We start from the raw sequence: 22969 nt of genomic DNA on the forward strand, positions 1-22969 counted from the left end.
AGGAGAAGGCAGAGCTGGGGCAGGTGAAGCCGAAGGGATAGGAAGTGAGTCAGCAGGTGCCTCAGCAAAAGGGAGAGGAGCAACGACACGAGGGCGACGATGATAAACCTGAAGTGGTCGAGGAGGCATAGCATCAGGTGGGGAGACAATGGGAATAGGCAAGACTTCAGAAACAGGAAGAAACTCAGAAGTGGTGGAAAAGAATGGTGAGTCCTCAAAGAAGGTGACATCAGCGGAGATAAAGTATCGATGAGTCTCAAGGGAATAACAACAATAACCCTTCTGAAGTCTGGAGTATCCCAAGAAGAGGCACTTCATGGCTTTGGCGGAAAGCTTGTCCTGTCCAAGAGTGAGAATATGAACAAAGCAAGTACAACCAAAGACACGAGGAGGAAGGAAATAAAGTGGTTGGTCAGGGAAGAGAAGGGAGTGAGGAATCTGATCATGTAAGACAGAGGAGGGCATACGATTAATCAAATAACAAGCGGTAAGAACAGCGTCCCCCCAAAAACGAAAAGGAACATTGCTATGGAGGAGGAGAGTACGAGCTGTCTCAACAAGATGTCGATTCTTGCGTTCAGCTACCCCATTTTGTTGAGGAGTATGAGCACAAGAAGACTGATGAAGAATCCCATGATGAGACATAAACGAAGTAAATGGGGCTGAAAAATATTCCCTGGCATTGTCACTGCGTAACACACGAATAGAAACATTGAACTGGGTTTGGATTTCAGCATAAAATTTCTGGAAAATAGAGAATAACTCAGCTCGACTTTTCATTAAAAATAACCAAGTACATCGAGAATAGTCATCAATGAAAGTGACAAAATACTGAAATCCTAAAGTAGACGCAGTCCGACAAGGACCCCAAACATCAGTGTGGACAAGCTCAAAAGGAGACTTTGCCCGATTATTCAAACGCTTTGGGAACGAGACACGAGTATGTTTCCCAAGCTGACATGACTCACATGGAAGCGACGACAAAGTGGAAAAACAAGGGACCATCTTTTGGAACTTGGAGAGACTAGGGTGGCCCAGACGATTGTGAATGAGGAGAGGAGCATTAGTGGAAATGCAAACTGTAGGAGATGAATCCGACGTGAGGTGATAGAGGCCTTGAGACTCACGTCCTATGTCAATCGTCTTCCCCGTACTTCGGTCCTGCAAGGTCACAAATTTATCAGAAAAGGTAATAGAGCAATTAAGAGTACGAGTGATTTTGCTGATGGAAATAAGATTAAAAGGACATTCAGGAGTATAAAGGACAGAAGTGAGAGGTAGAGAAGGCAGAGGAAGGGCCAAACCAATACCTTTAGCCACAGTTTGAGAACCATTAGCTAAGGTAACAGTGGGTAAAGCAAAGGTAGTAGTAATAGAGGAGAAAAGATCCTTATTACCAGATAAGTGATCAGAAGCACCAGAATCTAGAATCCATGGTCCAAGAGAAGATGTGTGGGTAAGGCAGGCAGAGGCATTACCAGGCTGGGCAACAAAGGCAACAGAAGCCTGAGATGCGGAAGAGCTCGGAGGCTGAGGCAGTGGAGAATCAGAGGACTGGGCCACATGGGCAGTGCGAGGAGGTCGTCCATGTAACTGATAGCAACGATCGCGAGTGTGGCCAAGTTTATTGCAATAGGTGCAATGAGGACGTTGACCTCTACCTCGGGTACCACTGCGACCTCCTCGAGAGCTAGTTTGAGAAATTAACACAGAAGAATCTGAAGTGCTATCAAATGGCAAAGTCTGAGTGGAGGAGATACGGAGGAGGCGAGCAAACACATCATCCAAGGACGGAATTGATGAACTACCAAGAATCTGATCACGGACAGGCTCAAGATCCGGACGGAGGTCAATAAGAGTAAGAACCATGAAGAACTTGTCAAGCTGTGTTTGTTGAGCCCCAACATCACGAGTAAAAGGCATCACAGTCAAGAACTCCTCCTTAAGAGAGGCAATCTGGCCAATATAAGTAGATAGATCCAAGTCCTGTTGGCTGATATGGACAATAGCAGAAGCCACCTTATAAAGACGCTGGATATCATTCGTATATAATCCTTTGGCCTGAGTCCAAAATTTAAAACAAGTTTTGTAGGTCCGAAGATGAAGAAGAATCTTGGGATCAACCGATGCCATAATACACTACATAACTGTGCATCTATCTTCCTCCACTGTACGTGGTCAACCTCAGGGATATCTGCCTCCTGTGTAATCAAGTGATCCTCATATCCTTGACCCATAAACCAAAGTTCAACAGAGGCAGACCAGGAAAGATAATTGTCACTGCCAACCAATTTCTCCGAAGTAATCATAGGAGATCCAGATATAACAGAGGAAAAAATGGAAGTTTTAGTAGTCATACCTACTTATCTGGAGAATGAAGTATATTTGGATCGAAGAGAGCCCTAATACGGCTGCAGATCGCGGCGTGACACCACCGGAAAGGTAGAAGAACACTTCCTTAGGCACGTGCAGGGATTAGGATGGAGAAAAAGTAGTCAAAGCTCGCCAGAAAAACTGTTTGGAGGGTCGACAGAGGCAAAAAACCCCAAAAGAGGTACATGCAGGGCTCGGATGGTAGAACCAGGGATGAAGGAAGGCTAGTCGGCGTCAGGCGAGGCTGGAGGAGGAGGCGCGTGGCCGGGAAAGTCCTCACGCGCCGGCGCTTGAGATGCAGTCGCGCGGACGGAAAATTGAGCGTGGTCGGCGCGTGGATGATCTTTTGGTTCCGGTGCCTTCACAAAAGTTGGAGATCTCCTCCAGGCGCTCCTTCTGGTATGGTCGGTGTCGGAAAAAGACGTCGTCGGGAGTTTGCCGGAAGTTCGCCAGAAAGTTCGCCAGAAAAAGTTTGCCGGCGGTGAGTGTTTTCTGACGACGATCCGACTGACCGGAAAGTATTGGGAGATGGGGAAGGTGACCGGAATGAAACACGGTCACCGGAAGGTTTCCCGAAGTTGATGACACGGGAAACTGGAAAGAATTAGGTTTTCTCCCTTGGCTCTGATACCATGTTGAGAGAGAGAGAAAGAAGAAAGACCTTAATTCTCATTCATGTAATATTTACTTAGAATTGAGAAATATATATATATACAAGGCTAGGAGTCCTAACTACCATACATGTGACCTATATTAACAAGGAAAGATTATACACTATAAATACATTATATTCAACAATATCTTTATAGAAGTTCGATGGCTTTACCATTGCAGTGTTTCAAGATTGTTGGGAAGTGATAAAGGAGGATCTAGTGAGAGTGTTTGCAGAGTTTCACAGGAGTGGGATTATCAATCAAAGCACTAACGCTTCCTTTATAGTTCTGCTACCCAAAAAAAGCATGTCAAAGAGAATCTCAGACTATAGACCTATTAGCTTGATAACTAGTCTTTACAAGATAATAGCCAAAGTGTTAACAGGGTGTCTAAGAGGGGTACTTCACGAAACCATCCATTCTACTTAAGGAGTTTTGTTCAAGGGAGATAAATTTTGGATGCAATTCTCATAGCCAATGAGATAGTGGATGAGAAAGGACGATCAGGGGAGGAAGGAGTTGTCTTCAAAATTGACTTTGACAAGGCTTATGACCACGTGAGTTAGGGTTTTTTGGATCATGTGTTGGAGATGAAGGGGTTTAGTCCTAGATGGAGGAAATGGATGAGACATTGTTTGTCCTCAATTTCTTTTGCAGTCCTAATGAACGGTAACGCGAAATGGTGGGTTAAGGCTTCTAGAGGTTTAAGACAAGGTGACCCTTTATCCCCTTTTTTGTTCACTATAGTTGCAGATGTATTGAGTAGGATGTTATTGAGAGCTAAGGAGACAAACGTCTTGGAGAGATTCAGGGTGGGTAGGAACAGAACAAGGGTGACCCATTTACAATTTGCAAATGATACCATGTTCTTTTCTAGTACTCAAGAAGAGGATATGATGACCCTCAAGAGTGTTTTGCTAGTGTTTGGGCATATTTCTAGGTTAAAAGCTAACCTTGACAAAAGTAATATCTATGGCATTAATCTTGAACAGAATCATCTTTCTAAGTTGGCCGAGATGCTTAACTGCAAGGCTTCTAGGTGGCCTATACTTTACCTGGGTCTTCCTTTGGGAGGGAATCCTAAGGCGTGTGGTTTTTGGGATCCTATGATTGAGAGGATATCAAGGAGACTAGATGGGTGGCAAAAGGCGTATTTATCTTTTGGAGGCAAGATAACTCTCATTCAATCTTGTCTCACCCATATGTCATGTTACTTTCTCTCATTGTTTAAGATTCCCGCCTCAGTGGCAGCAAAAATTGAGAGATTGCAAAGGGATTTTTTATGGTCAAGTGTAGGGGAAGGCAAAAGAGATCATCTGGTTAGTTGGAACGTAGTGTGTAAGCCGAAGACGAAAGGGGGGTTGGGATTTGGAAAGATTTATGTAAGGAATGTCGCTCTCTTAAGGAAATGGTTGTGGAAATATCCTAGGAAGGGTTCAGCTCTGTAGCATCAAGTTATTTTAAGCATTTATGGATCACACTCCAATGGTTGGGATGTCAACAATATAGTCAGATGGTCACATCATTGTCCTTGGAAGGCCATTGCACAAGTCTCCCAAGAGTTTTCCAAGTTTACTTGGTTCGTGGTAGGAGACGGGGATAGAATTCGGTTCTGGGAAGACTTGTGGTGGGGGGACCAACCTTTGGGGGTCCAATATCCAAGACTACTTAATGTAGTCACGATAAAAATACTCCTATTTCTTCAATTCTTGGATCTACTCGCCCATTCTCTAGGAATTTCAATTTTCGTCGAAATCTTTCCGATTCTGAGATAGAAGATTTAGAAGGTCTTATGTGGTCTCTTGATCGTCTACACATATCACCTTCGGTTCCAGATATGAGATCCTGGTCTTTATCTCCTTCAGGACCTTTCACAGTCAAATCTTTCTTTCTTGCCTTATCTCAATTTTCTGATTCGCCTCCAGTTTTCCCTACTAAGTTTGTTTGGAATTCTCAAGTCCCCTTCAAAGTCAAGTCCTTTGTCTGGTTGGTGGCTCACAAGAAGGTTAATACTAATGACTTGCTATAGTTGAGAAGACCCTACAAAGCACCAGGGTTCAACATTTGTAAGTTGTGCATGAAGCATGGAGAAACAGTAGATCACCTCTTTCTCCATTGCTCTTTGACAATGGGGTTGTGGCACAGATTATTTCAATTAGTAAAGACGGATTGGGTCCCCCCAAGGAGCATCTCTGACATGTTATCTACTAATTTTAATGGTTTTGAATCTTCTAAGAGAGGGATTGTTTTATGGCAAGACGCGTGCATCGCTTTAATGTGGGTGGTGTGGCGGGAAAGAAATGCAAGGATTTTTTAGGATAAAGCAAAGAATTCAGAGTATCTTTGGGATTCTATTCGTTTCCTAGCTTCTCTTTAGGCTTTTTGTTCTAAGGTTTTTAAGGGGATACATCTTAACGTGTTACAACTTGATTGGTTAGCGGTGTGTAATCCCAATGGGTTGGTCTAACTAGAGCGTTCGCTTGTTTTTTCTTTGTATTTTCTTATATTTGATTACTTGTAGTCTTGTTTTTCTCTGGTGGGAGGATTCCTCATCCTTCTCTTGTACTTCCTTTTTATCAATATATTCCTTTGTCGTTTCCTATCAAAAAAAAAAAAAAAAGTTCACCACCAGTAAAATCTTTTTTCAATGTAAGTATTTGCCAAGGAATGTGAAAATAAAAAAAAAAATCAATCAATCAAAATCAAATGGCCAGATCCAAAGCAAAAAAGGAGTATCCAATAAGGATCTCATACCCGCACTCATGTTGACACAGGTACACTAGGTGAAGTTGGGGGATCCTGGTATCATAAGAGCCCACCAAAGTCTAAGCTCATCCTCAAGCACCAGAAACTTCATATCTTTTAACATGAAATATCTCAATTCTCAAATAAATGCATGTGCGCTAGGATGAAACTGAGAAGAGGTAATCCTATACTGTAATTGGGAATTACATCCAAAAATGTACAAGTTAGCCAAAAGGCAAGCTTTCCGCAGAAACAAAAGGTGGAAAAAAGAACTGGAAACAGTGGGATTCCAAACCAACCTTGCCCTTGAAAATGGAATGAGCATGACATCAATGTAAGGATAAGTTCACAAGGCCAGCCCATCGAATAAACATTAAGAGGGAGTGAACTGAGGTTCACAAGATGTATGAAATCCAGAGCTTACTGAAAAATGCCCATTAATCTAGTGCACAAATGCATCATAGCATGGTGCTAAAGACACCTAAGGGCAAGGTAGATATAGGGTTTGATTCTTATTATTGACCCAATAATGAATGAAGAAAGGAAAAAGGGGGGAAAAAGACAGTAAAAATCTCACTGGTAAGGCTTGAACTTCTAGTGATATGATATAAACTAAACAACACAAGGAAAAAGGTTGTGTAAGCTTGATCAAGTACAGCTTTCCATATAACATGTTTGAAATACAAAAACCTAGTGCCCAAATGCATCATAGCATGGTGCTAAAGACACCCAAGGGTGAGTAAGATATAGGGTTTGATTCTTATTATTGACCCAATAATGAATGAAGAAAGGAAAAAGAAAAAAAAAAAAAAACAGTAAAAATCTTGCTGGTGAGTCTTGAACTCCTAGTGATATGATATTAACTAAACAACACAAGGAAAAAGGTTGTATGTAAGCTTGATCAAGTATAGCTTTCCATATAACATGTTTAAAATACAAAGCTAGCATACACCACATAAGGAAATGGAACACAAAGTAACACCAAGTAAGCATTTCAGATTATTATAATAACTCACAAAAGTTTGCTAATGATTGCACCTAGGACTTCTGTATTGAAATGTGAAGTTTGACGACTAACCCAACTAAGATGTATGGGGTTCTCTCTTTCCCATAAGAAACAATTTTAATACAGGGAAGTTTTGCATTGTTCTTCTCATCAAAGATATTACTCAAATCCTTCAAAAATGTTCCAGGATATAAATGTTAAAAAAAATTGATATGACAGAATATCAAAAGAGAAGCCTTGATCTAACCTGCTCAGAAAGAAAGTGTGCAGACACAGAATTCAGTGAATAAGAACTTAATTTATAATCCCGTTGCATAACCTGCAAGAAAAGAAAGACAATTGAATAATTATTTGTCATTTTATCTCAATGAATACATTTCTCATAAACCATGTTAGGAAATAACCCAAGTAAAACTGGTCGATGAATAAAACCTGAAGCAAATCGAATTGCACTCTCCCTTCCACAGTAACTTCTTTACTCTCCCTTGTTCCATACTGTCTGCAATAACCATAAGTATCAATAAGCCTACTATTCTCATAAGTTACTTTGAGAGGAAAAAAAGGGTACACAAAGCAATTTCAAAAAATTGGCACATGGGCTACTGATGCATCACACTCAAAGTCCAGAAAATTACAAAATACTAATTTTTTTGATATATAATTTCAAAGAAAGAACATAATCAACAAAAGTTCAACTAAAGGTATGCACGTGAAATATAGAACAATTGAAAATTCATCCATTTTAATTGTGAAGTTCTTCAGTCCCTCAGCATGTGTGACAGAACATCAACAAGCCTTTCAAGTTTCAACAGTAATAATGAAGACAGAAGTTTGAGATACCATGAAACCTCATATCTAATCGTCTCAATTTGAACCAATGTTTTTAGAACTAGACCAGTCATTGAACGGGAAAAGTTACCAGTTTATAGTTCATTGGTTGGACCAACGGTCGAACCAGTGATGCTAAAATATATATTTTATATATCATTAAATTTTAAAATAATTTTTAAAAATAAAAATAATAAATTTTGAGGAACATAATATTTTCAGAAATTTATTTAAAGAGTTCCTTAAAGAAGAATCATCACACCAAAAATGTTTCCAAAATTCGATTCTTCTCTCATTTTTTTTTTTTTTTTTTATCAGAAACAAAGAAGATTATATTAATAAAAGAACAAATACAGGAGAGAAAAAAGAGACAATAGAAAGAGAAAAAAACCAAGGGAATGATGAGAGGTCCTTCCTACACAAATACCAAGGAAAAACACCCAACAATAGAACTCTAAAAACAAAAGAAACCCCAACAATCTTCAAACTCTTGAAACGCAAACCCCAATCCAATTGAGTTGTAAAATTCTTAGAGGAACTCCTCTAAAAGCTTCAGTACAAGAAGCCCATAGAGAAGAATAAAACCGGATCAAATCCCAAACCATCTCTTCCGTTCTCCCTTTATCCTCAAAGATCCTATTGTTTCTTTCTTACCACACCATCCAAATCAAAGTAAGGCAAGCAATTTGCCAAAGTGTCTTGCCTCTTAATGAGTTCCCCAAGCCTTTAAAAGAAATAACCAACATGTCCTCAAGGCTCCTTGGAGGGACCCAAATCATACCTACTAGATTGAACAACCTGTGTCAAAGTCCAATGGTAACGGGACAATGAAGAAAAAGGTGATCAATCGACTCTCCATTTCCTTTGCAAAGAATGCACCATTGAGGACAGAGGGCTTTGTAAGGTCTTCTCAATTGCAACTTGTCATTAGTGTTTACCTTCCCATGTGCTACTAACCAAGCGAGGGCCTTAACCTTTGAAGGGACTTTTGAGCTCCATAAAAACTTGGCCGGAAGGAACATTAAAGGATTTGAAACTTTTGACAAGGCATAGAAAAAGATTTCACTGAAAACGAGCCTGACGAAGACAAAGACCACGCTCTTGAGTCTGATAAAGAAGGGGAAAGAAGTACAGAATTAAGGGAGGACATTAATCTCTGAAGGAGATCAATTTCTGAATCCGTTAGATTGCGGCGAAAGTTAAAATTCCAAGATAATGGTAAGGAATTGCCAAGGACATTTGAAACAGTGAGGTTTTTCACAGAAATAACTCTGTAGAGATCAGCAAATTGAGAACACAAAGTTTGGTTTCCCCACCAAAGATCTTCCCAAAACCGAATTCTCTCCCCATTGCCCACCACTAGGCGGACAAAAGGGGAGAACTCCTGGAAAACTTGAGCAATAGCCTTCCAAGGACATCTGTGAGACCATCTAACCACCATGTTGGCGTCCCATCCATTAGGATGTGTCCCATATATACTCGCAATAACCTTATGCCAAAGACCGTTCCTTTCTCTAGGGAACCTCCAAAGCCATTTCCCTAAGAAGGCAATATTTCTCATAGAAGTCTTCCCAAAGCCCAAACCTCCCATCTCCTTTGGTCTACTAACAACCTCCCATCTGATTAGGTGATCTTTCTTCCCTTCCCCAGCCCCAGACCAAAGAAAATCTTTTTGCATCTTCTCAATGTTTGAAGCTATAGATACAGGGATTTTAAATAGGGAGAGGAAGTAGCTAGGGATGTGAGACAGACAAGACTGAATTAAAGTAATCCTCCTCCCAAAGACAAATAGGCCTTTTTCCACCCATCCAGCCTCCTCGAAATTCTCTCAACCACTAGATCCCAAAAGCCTATTGTCTTTGGGCTCCCTCCCAAAGGGAGGCCTAAATAAGACAAGGGTCACTCTGACACTCTGCACTCCAAAACCAAAGCCAAACTAGACAACACCTCCTGCCTAATGTTAATACCTGAAATTGTGCTTTTTTCTAAGTTGATTTTTAAACCAGATACTTGCCCAAAAACCAAAAGGATAATTTTAAGGTTTTGAAGAAGGTCCAAAGAGGCTTTAGAGAAAAATATGGTATCATCAGCAAACTGTAACAAGGACACTCTAGTCCTATCCCTCCCCACTAGGAAACCCTCAGTTATCCCAGTTTCCTCAGCTCTAATCATCAACCTACTTAGAACATCTGCTACTAGAGTAAAAAGGAAAGGAGAAAGAGGATCTCCCTGTCTCAAACCTCTAGAGGCCTTAACCCATTGCCAACACAAATCTTGTTTTGACATTAAAAATTCTCCATCTTCTTCTTATCGCCCTCCAGAAACTTAATTCCTTTTATTCCTAGAACTCTAGTTCCGAAATTCAGGCTCTGTTTCTACACATGTGACATGACTGGAAACATTCACTGTGTCAATTGGAATCAGTTTCAGTGTCTTAGATATTCCCATTTTTTATTTTTGATCAATGAATGAGAAATGTATTAAAAAGTGTCATAAAGGACACACCAAAGTACACACGATATATACAACGGCAGCCAAAAAGCATCAAAAATAGGAAGAGAAAACAAAAGGCTACTTCCTCCCTCAAACCGACCCCAACCAATCAATGAAATCTACTATAGACATCAATCTTTCACTTATAAACAGTTTGATCCAAGTTAACAAGTTACACAAAAACAAGTATTTCAACCTTTGGATTGAGAGTTCCACATTCTCAAAAGATCTTCTATTTCTCTCCTTCCAAATTGTCCATAAGAGGTATAAAGGAGTCGCCCTCCAAACTTTTTTCTATTTTCTTCCAACAAAGGAACCATACCAGCCTAACAGAGTCTCTGTAACTGTGGACTGCATCACCTACTAAACTCTGAAGAGAGACAATAATAGCTCCCACAACACCCTTGTCTTGCCACAATACAAAAGGATGTGGTCAATTGACTCCTCATGAGACAAACATAGGAAACAACGATTAGCCAAAGACCACCCCCTCCTTTGAAGCTGGTCAAGAGTCAAAAATTTTCCCCAAGTCGCATCCTATGCAAAAAAAACTCACCTTAGGAGGAACCCACGCATTCCACACAACACTAGAAGGGAATTGCACTACCCTTCCTATCTCTAAGCTAGCATAAAGTGATTAACAGAGAAAGTCCCACTCTTCGTTTCAACCCAACACACTTTATCCTCTTTACCCTCTTCTACCACTTTATCTTGAAGTCTTGCCAAAAAGCGTTTCACAATAACAATCTCCCAATCATTTAGAGGCCTCGAAAAGTTAGGATTCCAGCCACCCCCCTCATTAGAATGCTACCACAACTCCGCCACCCAAGCTTCTTTAGAATTAGAAAGGGCAAATAAAAAATGAAAAAAAACATTTAACAGCTCATCCCTGCACCATTTATCTTTTCAAAACTTTATCTTTTTCCCATTGCCCACCGAAAAGGACAATTTACAACTAACTAAATCCCACAACTTCCTTATGGTCTTCCATAACCCAACACCAAAGTCACCTCTCGCTTCCTTAGAGCACCAACCCCTTTCCATTTCCTCATATTTACCATAAATGATTTGTCTCCAAAAAGGCTTCCCTTTCTAAAGCAAAGCGCCAAATCCACTTACAAAGGAGAGTTTTGTTAAGCGAGTGAAGGCGGATGACATCTAGGCCCCCCTTCCTTCTATCAGAGTAAACAGTATCCCACTTCACCATATGAGGCTTACTATTTAAGGTCCCGCCTCCCCAAAGGAAGTCCCTCTGAAATTTTTCCAACCTTAACCGCACCATCCTTGGCATCTGGAAAAGAGAAAAAAAGTAGATTGGCAAACTAGATAACGTATTTCTAATCAACATTAGTCTCCCCCCTTTGGAAATATATTGTCTTTTCCACAATGTCAATCTTTTGAGGAATCTTTCTTCCATCTCATCCCAAGCCACCAACGAATTATAAAGGGCGCCTAGTGGGAGCCCCAAATAAGTGGTCGAGAGCATTCCTGCTTTACAACCTATTACAAGAGCCAACTCTTCTAGGTTCTCCGTTCTCCCCGCCAGAATGAGCTCACTCTTGGTTAAATTAATTTTTAGACCCGAAATCACTTCAAACCACATAAGCAACCAGCTTAAGTACGTCAATTGGGTATGAGAGACCTCACAAAACACCAAAGTATCGTTTGCAAACAGTAGATGACTAACCTCCAAACCCTCTCCACCTCTCTCATTCACTTTGAAACCAGTTAAAAAGCCAGCTTCTCTTGCCCTTCTAAGGAGACAGCTAAGCGCCTCCATAGCAAGCACAAACAAATACAAAGAAAGTGAATCCCCCTACCTTAAATCCACTAAAGTTTTGGAAGAAACCTAAAGGGGTACCATTCACTATAATCAAGACACTTGGAGAAGAAATGCACTGACTAATCCACCTCTAGCCAAAACCCATTTTTTCCAAGACCACAAGTAAAAAATCTCAATTGACATGATCATACACCTTCTCAATATCCAGTTTGCACAGTACCTCAGACCTATTACTTTTCAGCATCGAGTCAATTACTTCATTTGCTATTAGTATAGCATCAAGGATTTGCCTACCTTCCACATAGGCGTTCTGAAAATTGGAGACCATTTTATTGATCATCTTTTTAAGCCTAATAGCCAACACTTGTAGCCAACAACTTATTCAGGCTACCCATTAAACTTATAGGCCTAAAATCCCTAAGATCTTCAGCCTCTCCTTTCTTGGGCACCAACGCTAGAAGAGTAGTATTAAGGTTTTTTACAAATCTACCCTGATCATGAAAATCCCTAAAGAATCCCACTTTTCCTTAACAACATCCCAACAGCACTACCAAAACGCCATTCAAAAACCGTCCAACCCTAGAGCTTTGTCCCCATTAAGAGCCGACAATGTATTTAACACCTCTTCCTTAGTAAAAGGTTCCTCCAACTTCGCCGCATCTTGCCTATTTAAGGCTTTGAAGTCCATGCTACTTATACTAGGGCGCCATTCCCCAGATTTTGTCAAAAGGGTTTGGAAAGCTTGGACAATTCCCACTTTGATATCAGCCTCCTTTGTAAACCAAACCCCATTAATCTTGACCTTAGCCAAAAAAATTCCCCTATGTGCATTTGCCATTTTGTGAAAAAAGAAAATGGATATTTCTATCACCCTCCTTCAATCAAACTTCACTTGACTTCTATCTCCAACTTATTTCCTCCATGAGAGCCCATTTCCAAAATTCTACCCTTAATGCCTCTCAACAGATAAAGTCCCTAGTAACTCCTTAGAATCCCAAAAGCCCACTTGTGCAAGGGCCAAATTCTTTCTAACAACCACATTGTCAAGCACCTCAATGTTCCAGCTCTTCAAAAAGCCTTTTAGTTTTTTCAGCTTTTCTACTAGAATGAAACTAGAGGATCCCCTAAAACTGAGCCCCAACCACCAAGACTTCACTAGGTCCTTGAAACCCTCCTCCTTCAATCACATATTCTCAAACCTAAAGGGAGAAGAACCCCTCCACATCCCACCCACATCCAACAAAATCGGGCAATGGTCTGACATAGGTCTAGGCAAGATACATTGCAACACACAACTAAAATGGCCTTCCCATCCCTCAGATACCAAGAAGCAATCTAACCTCGAATGGGCTTGATTATTCAAACCCCCACTCCAAGTAAAAGACCCCCCAAGCAAAGGAAGATCCCTCAATTGGAGATCATCAATGACCTTTGTAAATCTTCTCATTGTCGAAGATAGTTTGAAGGCACCAGAATGTTCACCTAGAAGTCTCACAACATTAAAGTCTCATCCAATACACCACAGATCACTCCACAAGCCCCTAATTGCCCCCAATTCATCCCAAAAGTCCTCTCTAACACTCCCAAGGGTAGGGTCATACACCCTCGTAAAAATCCTGACGAAACCATCATTACAACTCTTAAAACAACAAGAGATTGAATACAACCCCAATTCCATGCCCATTGGCTCTAGCACTCTGTTATCCCAAAAGACTAGAATCCCTCCTACTACCCCCCTAGCATTCACTACCTCCCACTCTAGGAATCTTCCTGTTCCTAGACTGCGAACCACCCCCATGGACATTTCTTGGATTTTGGTTTCCTTAAGACAGACCAAACCTACCTTTTGTGTTTTAAGGAAAGACTTTAAAATCATCATTTTATTACTATCATTGACCCCTCTTACGTTCCAAGATAGAATTCTTAACTTCATGAGACAACTGTAGATAATTCCCAACATTCTCTACCCCTACCACATTCTGTATCTAGCCCCTTGTAGTTCACCAACCACTCTAATTTCTTAAGCTCTCTTTCAGAACAAGAACTAGCAGATTTATTTTTTCTCTTACCGTGTTTTTTACCCCCTTGATTCGATTCTATCAAGGAGCGCCAAAATCTCCTCCTCAAAGCACTTTGTTGGCATACCCAAGAATTTACAAAAGGTAGCCAACTTGTTGAACAACCCTGTCTCTTCTACTGTGCCATCATCTTCACCTAGGGCATAGTCCCTTCCCTTATCAAAACTCGTCTTGACCTCTCTAGCTATGCCTTCCTTTCCTTTGAGTATCGAAACCTCCAATAGACTCCCATCATCCAAAGTCATCTTCAACGGGCCCAACTCCGCAAGCGGACCCTTCCCCCTCCACCAATTGACGACTGGACGACGAGGCCACCTCCAAGCACCCCCTGTCGCACCCACCCAACAAAGAAGGAGAAGAAGAGAAAGCCTTAAAACCTAAAGGAGTAGAAAGAGGAGTCTGACATGGATAACTCACCCCTTCCTCCAAAAGGGCTTCGTCTGTCGTCAATCGGAGAGAAATTCACGACAAAAAGACCTGTCTTGGGGAAGAAACCACCCCATCACCATCGATGTTTGCACCAAAGCCACCCTCTGCATCTCTAAAACGCAAGAAAGCCCTTTTCCCCTTTTTAGAGCCATCCCAATCCCAAGAGGAAAGGCCTACACAAGGCGGGCCCAGATCGCTTGGCCCATTCACTAAAAGAATTGGGCTTTGACTGGATTGGGCCTCCACAAACTCAGGCTCATTAACATCTTTCAACTTGTTAAGGCCTAACTCCACACCAAAGAAAGGACTTTCCACACAGGGGTAATCCACCCCCTACGCCGCCACACAGTCCTCACCAACTACCCAAACCCCTCCCATGTCAACATCTAGTCCTACCATCCCCGGCATTGTAGCCAACACCATACCTACCAATCTACCCCTACCACCAGGTGATGACACGTCCACAACCTCCTTTTGCAAATTCAAACTTTGCCTCCTCACGCCCTCATCAGCATGTGACTGGCCTTCACCCTCATCCCTTTCCTTCCATCCACTGGTTTCGCCTTTGAGTTCCACACGAGAAAGCCATGGTGGGACTTACCACTATAGTTGTATTGCATAATCTACCAAGCCTTCAACAATCTGCAAAGTCCTCGACGTTGCGCACCCATTTGAACACACCAGAACTCTAGCCCACTGCATTCGCTAACCACTAGCAGTAACCTCATCCACTGTTACGAAGCCCCTGCAAGAATCACCTATCTTTTTTAATGTCCCTCTACACCAGAGGTGCAAAGGAAGCCCCACCACTCTAACCCACACCTCCTTTGCATGAACCTCTTTTTGGTAGCACCCTACCTCAGGGCTCCACCAATCCAAGCTTAACACCCTATCCTTAAACTTCCGAACACACCTTAAAAACACTCTCTCAACATCATAAATAACCTCAAAGTCAAACAGAAAAAAAGCTTCCCCAAATTGAGAAATCCTTACTCCCCCCTTCAGGGGCCAATTAAAGTCCACCCAACTATATAAAGAGCTCAAATTTGGGACAAGGGTAGAGCCCTCACTCCACCTCCCCACCAAACATCTCCTCAGTTTTGCCTTTCTCTTTTGAACCTCCACATACCCCACCTGAATCCAAATAGCTTCACCCAATCTACCATGAGCCTTCCTAACTACATTCACAAACGAGCCTTTCGACCCATCCTTCGAGTTAACCCCATCTTCCACAGTCCTAGAGTTGAAAGAGACAGGAGTCGCCCCAACCACAGAGAGGGAATCAACCCCAAGGTGGCAAAGCTTTTCCACCAAAACCAGCCACCCCCAAGTAGACCCCTTCCTTCAAGAAAACACAGAAAATCTCTTAGCCTCCACTGATTTTACCACGCCATGAATGAATCTGCCAGCCTTGTCTGAATGGCGCTCGAATCTGAACTCTACCATTTTCCACCCAAACTTTGCTACACCACTTTCCAACTTCATCCCTGCAATAAGCTTTCACTCCATCCAATAGATTATGCAAACTAGACTTCTCGAACCTGATCCAAGAAGAAAAGAAACTACTTCTCTCCACAATTCTCCCCGATAGCTTACCCCCAACCTCCTCTAACGAGATTTTGAAGGATTTGGACTCAACAACAAACCAACTTTTTCCTCCTCTCATCCTCAAGATAGAGAACAAACCTCTTCCTCTCTACTACCCTTTTTTATATAATCAAACTTTCAAATCTTTCATTTTATTTAGTTCAATACAACTATCCTCAGTGAAGAAGAAAGGGAGAACACATGACTTAAGAATCCTAAACACTAACACCAAAAATAATAACAATAATAATAGTGTAAACCCTATTTGTGCTAGCAATTCTAAGCATGGCATGAAAACAAGTTAACTAGGGCATGAAGAAAAACATTTATAGGATATGGCAGTCCTCTGATAATTATACTAATGATGAAAATGACAACAATAATGAACATGATAACAATATTAGTGATACTAACAATAATAGCAGTCCCCTAAAAAGCAACAACAACAATAATAATTTTTTTTTCTTTAATAGGTAAACAGAGCAATTTTTTATAGGAATAATAATGATACAAATAATAATAGCAGTCCTCTAAAAGATAATAATAACAACAACAATAGTAATGCACAACCTTGAAGAAAAAGTGGTATCTTTGACACGGACCCGACTATTCCTGATGCGGCCAAGTATTGGAAATTCTGCTATGCCGAGGACCGAAGCTCTCTGTGAACCAGAAGCACATGCAGTAAATTAGCTTATATCTAGCTATTATCACAAACACAAGCATTGGGCAGTTCTAACTCATAAACTTAAGAAAGGAAATCTTAGTGTAAGTATTAATAAATACACACACATATTCATATATATTCTAATAATAATTACAATAATATTAAGGTTCAAGAGATGAGGGAGAGCGAGCGAGCGCACAAGAGCGACAGTGATGAGGGAGAAAGTCGAGCGGAGAATCGCAGAAAATAGAAGGGGAGTAGCTTTTGGGTGGAGTCGAAGGTTTTTGAAGTCGGAGTTGAGGAGAGAAAAGGTAAACCCCATGTATTCATCGTGAAAAGTAAGAGAGAGGTTTCGTCATGGGTCCGTCTGGGGCCAGCGAATGTAGGGTTTTTTCTGGAGGGTCTGTACCAGTGCATCAAGGACGGGAAAGAAGGAAAATAGGAAAAGGGATGGAAGGAAAAGGGGAGAAGCTACTCTCTGGTGCGTGACGCCAATAGTGTGGGATGCTTTCTCTGGTTAGGGGTTGTCGACCTGGAGAAGAAGAGATACAGCATATGCATCCCAAAAGGCAGTGGAGAAAGAGGGGAATGGTTGGCTATGGCGGAGAGTTTACGTAAATTGGATGTTTGTTTTGACAAAAAGGAGTACAAACAGGAAAATAGGGTCTCGGGAAGGTCGTATGTTGAAATGGTGAAGAGGTCGTGGAGCAGGGACAGCAAAATAGTCAGAGTGGAGGTAAAATGGGAGGAAATAAGCAGAAACTTGAGCAGATTGGAACATTGTGTAGTCGGTAGCTGGAACCCTAGTTTAGCAGGATGAGAGGATTTGGAGACGTTGGGGTGGTTAATGGCAAGTTCTTACGGGTTGAAAGGAAAGCTAGGGTTGGCAAGGTTGGGGAAGGGACGGGTTCTATTCAAGTTCGAATTTGTGGAAGAAGCCAGACGAGTCCTCATCTCTGGAAAAAGGTCTGTGGGAGGGATTCAGATGGGATTGGAGTGCTGGAATCCAAGGTCTGGGTGTTTGGAAGAAGGGGAATTAAGAAATGAAGCCTGGGTAAGGATTCTAGGTCTTCCAATCTCGTTGCGAGTCCCATCCATTTTGACGAGTGGGGGAAGAGTGAGGTGGTTTCTTAGCCATCAACCCACAAACGGAGAGAATGGAGGAAATACAGTGGGCTTGAATTTCAGTTAAAACGAACGACGAAGACTTGCCAAGCTCGTTGGAGATCGGGGTAGAGAAGTCGACCTATTACCTCTCCCTTTGGTGGGAGGTCTTGTCGTCGTTGAGGCAGAACACGGTGAACTGTAGTGGCTCGACTGGTCGACCAAGTGGAGAGGTTAGGGGTGACGTTGATGCACGCGCTGGCCCGCAAGTGGAAGAGTTGGCAAACATGTGGTTCAAGGCGCAATTCCGGTCAGCTGATGGGACTGGAGGGCAGGTGAACGGGGCAGGTAGTGAAGTGATTGAAAATCGGGTTCAAAATGGGTCGATGACCCAGCCTTCTTTTGATCTTTCAGTTGCTGGGCCGTCTTTATCTAGCCTTGCCGTGGGTCTTGTGGGCTCGAAGAGGGCTGTTGGGCCTATTTCACAAGGCCCATCAGTGGGAGATCTTTTAAAGGGGGTTGTTGCTAATGGTGTTGGGCCAGAGGTTGGGCCGTCGTGTTCCAAGGGTAAGGGGTGGGCCGCCGGTGAGGTGAACGCGTCGCCTATTGGGCCTTCTTTCCTGTTAAGGGAAAGTCCTGGCTTGTCCTAGACCCAGCTTACTGCAAGTGGGCTTTCATTGAAGGCTCGTTCCTCAATTCTCACTGGAACCTGCAAGGGGTGCAACTCGGAGCTTGAGTTTCTTATGATGCGAAAGAAGGAAGACTAGAGGAAGCAACAGGTGGATATTCACTCCACAATGACAGACCGTGCGCTAGTGGAAGAAGCTTCAAGGTATGGGTCTGATTCAAATTCGTGGGGCTTAAGGGTCTCAGGGTCTTCTCCTCCTAATTCTTTTTCTTTTGGTCAGACTTCGAAAGGGGGGTATTACGGCCATTCTGGGGTGTTAAGGGCGGATATTCAGGAAGGAAAATTGGTAAGCATCCCAGACGCAAACGAGCACGTTGAGAATGGCAATGGTTGTTGGGACTTGGTTGAGGTTAATTGTGTCGAATATTCGGAAAGGGATTTGGAGTGGGGTTCAGTTCAGTCCGAACCCCAAGAAGTAAAGGGTGAAAAGAAGGTTAATTGGGAGGAAAGCAGTCTGGCTAAATTCAGTCATTTTTTGGGTTTCTCGACTGTAGGTCTGGAAAAGGAAATCCTGAGCTTCTTGGTCAAAAGCAGAAAAATAGGGGAAATGATACACAGTAAATGTCTTTTGGAGAAATCAAAATCTGAAAGGGAGCTCAAGAGGCTGGAGTGTTCAATTAACTATGAGGGGGAATTTAAGAAGAAATGTCATCTTCAGGGCAGAGGGAGTCAGCTAGCGAATATCCAATGAACCTAAAAATTTTGAGTTGGAATGTGAGGGGAGCGAATGACAGTTCTAAAGGGAAAATAATAAAGTCTGTCATAAGAAAGCAGAAGGTGGATTTGTTGTGTATCCAGGAGACAAAGATACAAGTTATGTTTAAAAGGGTGGTGAGAAGCTTAGGATCAGGGAGATTCTTAGACTGGAGAACCTTGGATGTTACTGGATCGACAAGAGGCATTTTGATTTGCTAGGACAAAAGGTTTATGGAAATTTTGGATTGGGAGGTGGGCCAGTTTTCCATCTCCTGCAGATTCAGGAATGTGGAAGATGGTGTAGTCTGGGTATTTACGGGAGTCTATGGTCCTTTTTCCAGAGAAGGGAGTGCTTGTGGGAAGAGATTGGGGCGATTAGAGGAATTTGGGAAGAACCCTAGTGTCTAGGGGGTGATTTTAATATTATCATCTCCCAAAGTGAAAGGAATAGACAAGGGAGAATAACCTCAGCAATGAGAAGATTTGCTCAGATTATAAACGACTTAGGGCTTCTTGATCTCCCGCTGCAAGAGGGATTATTTACCTGGAGCGGGGGCCTTAATAATCAGTCCTAGGCCAGATTAGATAGATTTCTCGCGATTCCCAGTTGGCTCGATCAGTTCAGTAGTGTCTTCCAAAGAAGATTACTTTGGCCTACCTCGGATCATTTCCCAATCCTTCTTGAGGGTGGTGGACTAAGAAAAGGGTCCTCCCCATTCAGGTTTGAAAATATATGGCTCAAAGTTGAGGGGTTTAAAGATCTACTTCATTATTGGTGGCAGGGGATGGTGGTTAGAGGCAGTGCTAGCTATAGACTGGCTACTAAGCTGAAGAAGATGAAACAAAATCTAAAATTTTGGAATAGGGAGGTATTTGGGAGACTGGAGTGCAATAAAGCTGCAGCTCTCCAACAAATGGAGTTCTAGGATCTGGTGGAAAGGGAGAGAAGTTTGACGAGGAGGAAACAATTTGTAAAAAGGAAGCCAATGACAAATACGCTAAGTGGGTGTCCATGGAAGAAACCCATTCGAGACAACTATCAAGGGAATTATGGCTAAGGGAAGGGGATAGAAATACAGGCTATTTCCATCGTATGGCAACTGCTCATCGAAGAGTTAATTCCCTGGACAGAGTCAAGATAAATGGTGTGTGGTTATCAGAGGAGCAAGAGTGAGGGAAGGGGTAGCAAACGCCTTTCAGCAACTGCTCTCAGAAAGTTCGGATTAGAAGGCGGACATAGGGGGACTGCAGTTAAAGCAAATCAGCCAGCAAGAAGCGGAGTTGCTAGAACTCCCTTTTTCTGAGTCCGAGGTCCATGCTGCTTTAATGGATATGAATGGGGACAAAGCCCCAGGACCGGACAGTTTCACTGTGGCGTTTTGGCAAAGCTGCTGGAATTTCGTAAAGAATGAGATATTGGATATGTTTAAGGAATTCCATGAGCAAAATTCTTTCCTTAGGAGCCTCAACAATATGTTTATGGCCTTGTTACAGAAGAAAGGGGGGGCTGAGGACCTTGGGGATTATAGACCCATCAATCGGTTAGGGGGGCTATATAAATTGTTGGCTAAGGTGTTGGCCAATAGACTCAAGAAAGTGATGGGAAAAGTGGTTTCCCCCGATCAGAAAGCGTTTGTCATGGGAAGACAGATTCTAGATGTCCCTTTAATTGCAAATGAGGTAATTAATTCATGGCAAAAAAGGGGAGAGAAAGGCCTAATTTGCAAATTGGATATCAAGAAGGCATATGACAGCATTAACCGGCAGTTTTTGCTTAAGATTTTGCAAAAAATGGGGTTTAGACCGAAGTGGTTGGGATGGATGTGGAGTTGTATATCTACAGTCAAGTTCTCAGTCTTGGTGAACGGAGTACCAGCCGGGTTCTTTCCAAGTTCTAAGGGGTTGCGCCAAGGGGACCCTCTTTCCCCCAATCTATTTGTTATGGGAATGGAAGTGTTGAGTGCTCTAATTAGGAGGGTTGTTGAAGGGGATTTTATCTCTGGGTGTAGCATACGGTGAGGTAGAAGACAGGCTGTCAATATTTCACACTTACTCTTTGTTAATGATACAATCGTTTTTTGTGAGGCAAAGAAAAAGCACATAACGCATTTAAGCTGGATTCTCTTTTGGTTTGAAGCCGCTTCAGGGTTAAGGATTAATTTGGCCAAAAGTGAAATTTTACCGATTGAGGAGGTGGAAGAGGTGGACGAGATGGCAGTGGAACTAAGGTGTAGGGTGGGACAGCTGTCTGCAGTCTACTTGGGGCTGCCATTGGGGGCGCCAAATAAGGCCTCTTCCGTATGGGATGGGGTGGAAGAGAGAGTGAGGAGGAGACTTGCCTTTTGGAAACGTCAATATATATCCAAAGGTGGGAGAATTACACTTATAAAGACCACAATGGCTAGTATGCCCTTGTATCAAATGTCCCTTTTCCGCATGCCAAAGACAGTGGCAAGGAGGTTAGAAAAGTTGCAAAGAGATTTTTTGTGGGGAGGAGGTAATCTGAAAAAGAAAGCCCACTTAATCAATTGGGAGGTAGTTTGTGCGGATAAGGAAAAGGGGGGGCTTGACTTAAGAAAGCTAGCCCTCTTGAACAAAGCCTTGCTTGGCAAATGGTTATGGAAATTTGCTTGTGTTAAGGAGGATCTTTGGAAGCAGGTGCTTATGGCGAAGTATGGGCAAGAGGATCTTGGTTGGAGGACAAAGAAAGCAAATGGGACGTTTGGAGTAGGGGTTTGGAAGGAGATTTTGAAGGAATCTGTTTAGTGTTGGGAAAATATGGCATTTAAAGTCGGAAAAGGCACCAAAATCAGATTCTGGACTAATCTTTGGTGTGGGTGTACAGTGTTGTCCCAAATATTCCCGCATCTTTATGCTATGGCTATGCATAAGAATGCCATAGTGGAAGAGATGTGGGACCAGAATTTCGGCCAAGGCAGTTGGAATTTAAGGTTTCTTAAGGACTTTAATGATTGGGAATTGGATATGGTAGGCAATTTGCTTCTTGTTTTGAGGGGTCATAGTATTACTTTGGAGAAAGACTCGGTTTTTTGGAAGGAAGGAAGAAACGGGCAATTTAGAGTCAAGAAAGCGTACTGTTGGCAAGCCCCATTGCTGCCGTTTTCCCAAAAAGTAACATTTGGGTGGATAGAGTTCCAACCAAAATTGCATTTTTCGCGTGGGAAGCCACTTAGGGGAAGGTGCTTACTCTTGATAGGCTTCAGAAAAGAGGGTGGCAGCTTCTTAATTGTTGTTTCTTGTGTGGTTGCGAAGAGGAAACTGTAAATCATATTCTAATACATTGTACAATGGCCAGAGTGCTGTGGGATATTGTTCTTGGTTTGTTTTGACGCTCAGTGGGTTTTTCTAGAAACTGTAAAAGAGGTTTTATTTAGTTGGAGGGGCTCTTTTGTGGGGAAAAAAAGGAAAAAGATTTGGAAATTCATTCCGTTGTACATTTTTTGGATGGTTTGAAAAGAGAGGAATAGACTAGCTTTTAGGAGGGGGTGTTAGCAATTCAGAAGCTTAAAAATTCTTTTGTTTGTAATTTATGGGGTTGGGCTAAACTGTATATTGGAGAGGAGTCGCTCTCCCTTATAGGCTTTTTGGAATGGTTAGCTTCCAGTTAAGGGTTGGTGAGTTTTTTTGTTTATCCTTCTTTGGTTGCGAGGCCTTAGCTGCCTTGTATACTCCTTGTATGCTTTGTGGCTTTTTTGCCTCTTATTAATACATGTTGCGCTTATTTATCAAAAAAAAAAAAATTACAGTAATATTGGAATGTTATTAAAAATAAAATTGAAAGATTTGAATATCACGACACTTTGCAAATAAGAGGAAGT

At 42.1% G+C, this 22969-nt stretch overlaps 1 protein-coding gene across 3 annotated transcripts in view; it reads right to left on the minus strand.

Annotated features, from left to right (window-relative positions):
- Nucleotides 1-22969, minus strand: part of LOC117912627 (DNA polymerase delta catalytic subunit) — a 77288-nt gene that overhangs the window by 49955 nt on the left and 4364 nt on the right. For all 3 annotated transcript variants that reach the window (XM_034827304.1, XM_034827301.1, XM_034827305.1), the window contains exons 9-11: nucleotides 16546-16637; nucleotides 7210-7276; nucleotides 7025-7096 (exon numbers count right to left, since the gene is read on the minus strand). In XM_034827304.1, coding sequence (XP_034683195.1) covers nucleotides 7025-7096; nucleotides 7210-7276; nucleotides 16546-16637 — 231 coding nt within the window. The remainder of the gene's footprint in view (nucleotides 1-7024; nucleotides 7097-7209; nucleotides 7277-16545; nucleotides 16638-22969) is intronic.

This window comes from Vitis riparia, chromosome 4, assembly GCF_004353265.1.
Source record: "Vitis riparia cultivar Riparia Gloire de Montpellier isolate 1030 chromosome 4, EGFV_Vit.rip_1.0, whole genome shotgun sequence".
Classification (NCBI taxonomy): Eukaryota; Viridiplantae; Streptophyta; class Magnoliopsida; order Vitales; family Vitaceae; genus Vitis; species Vitis riparia.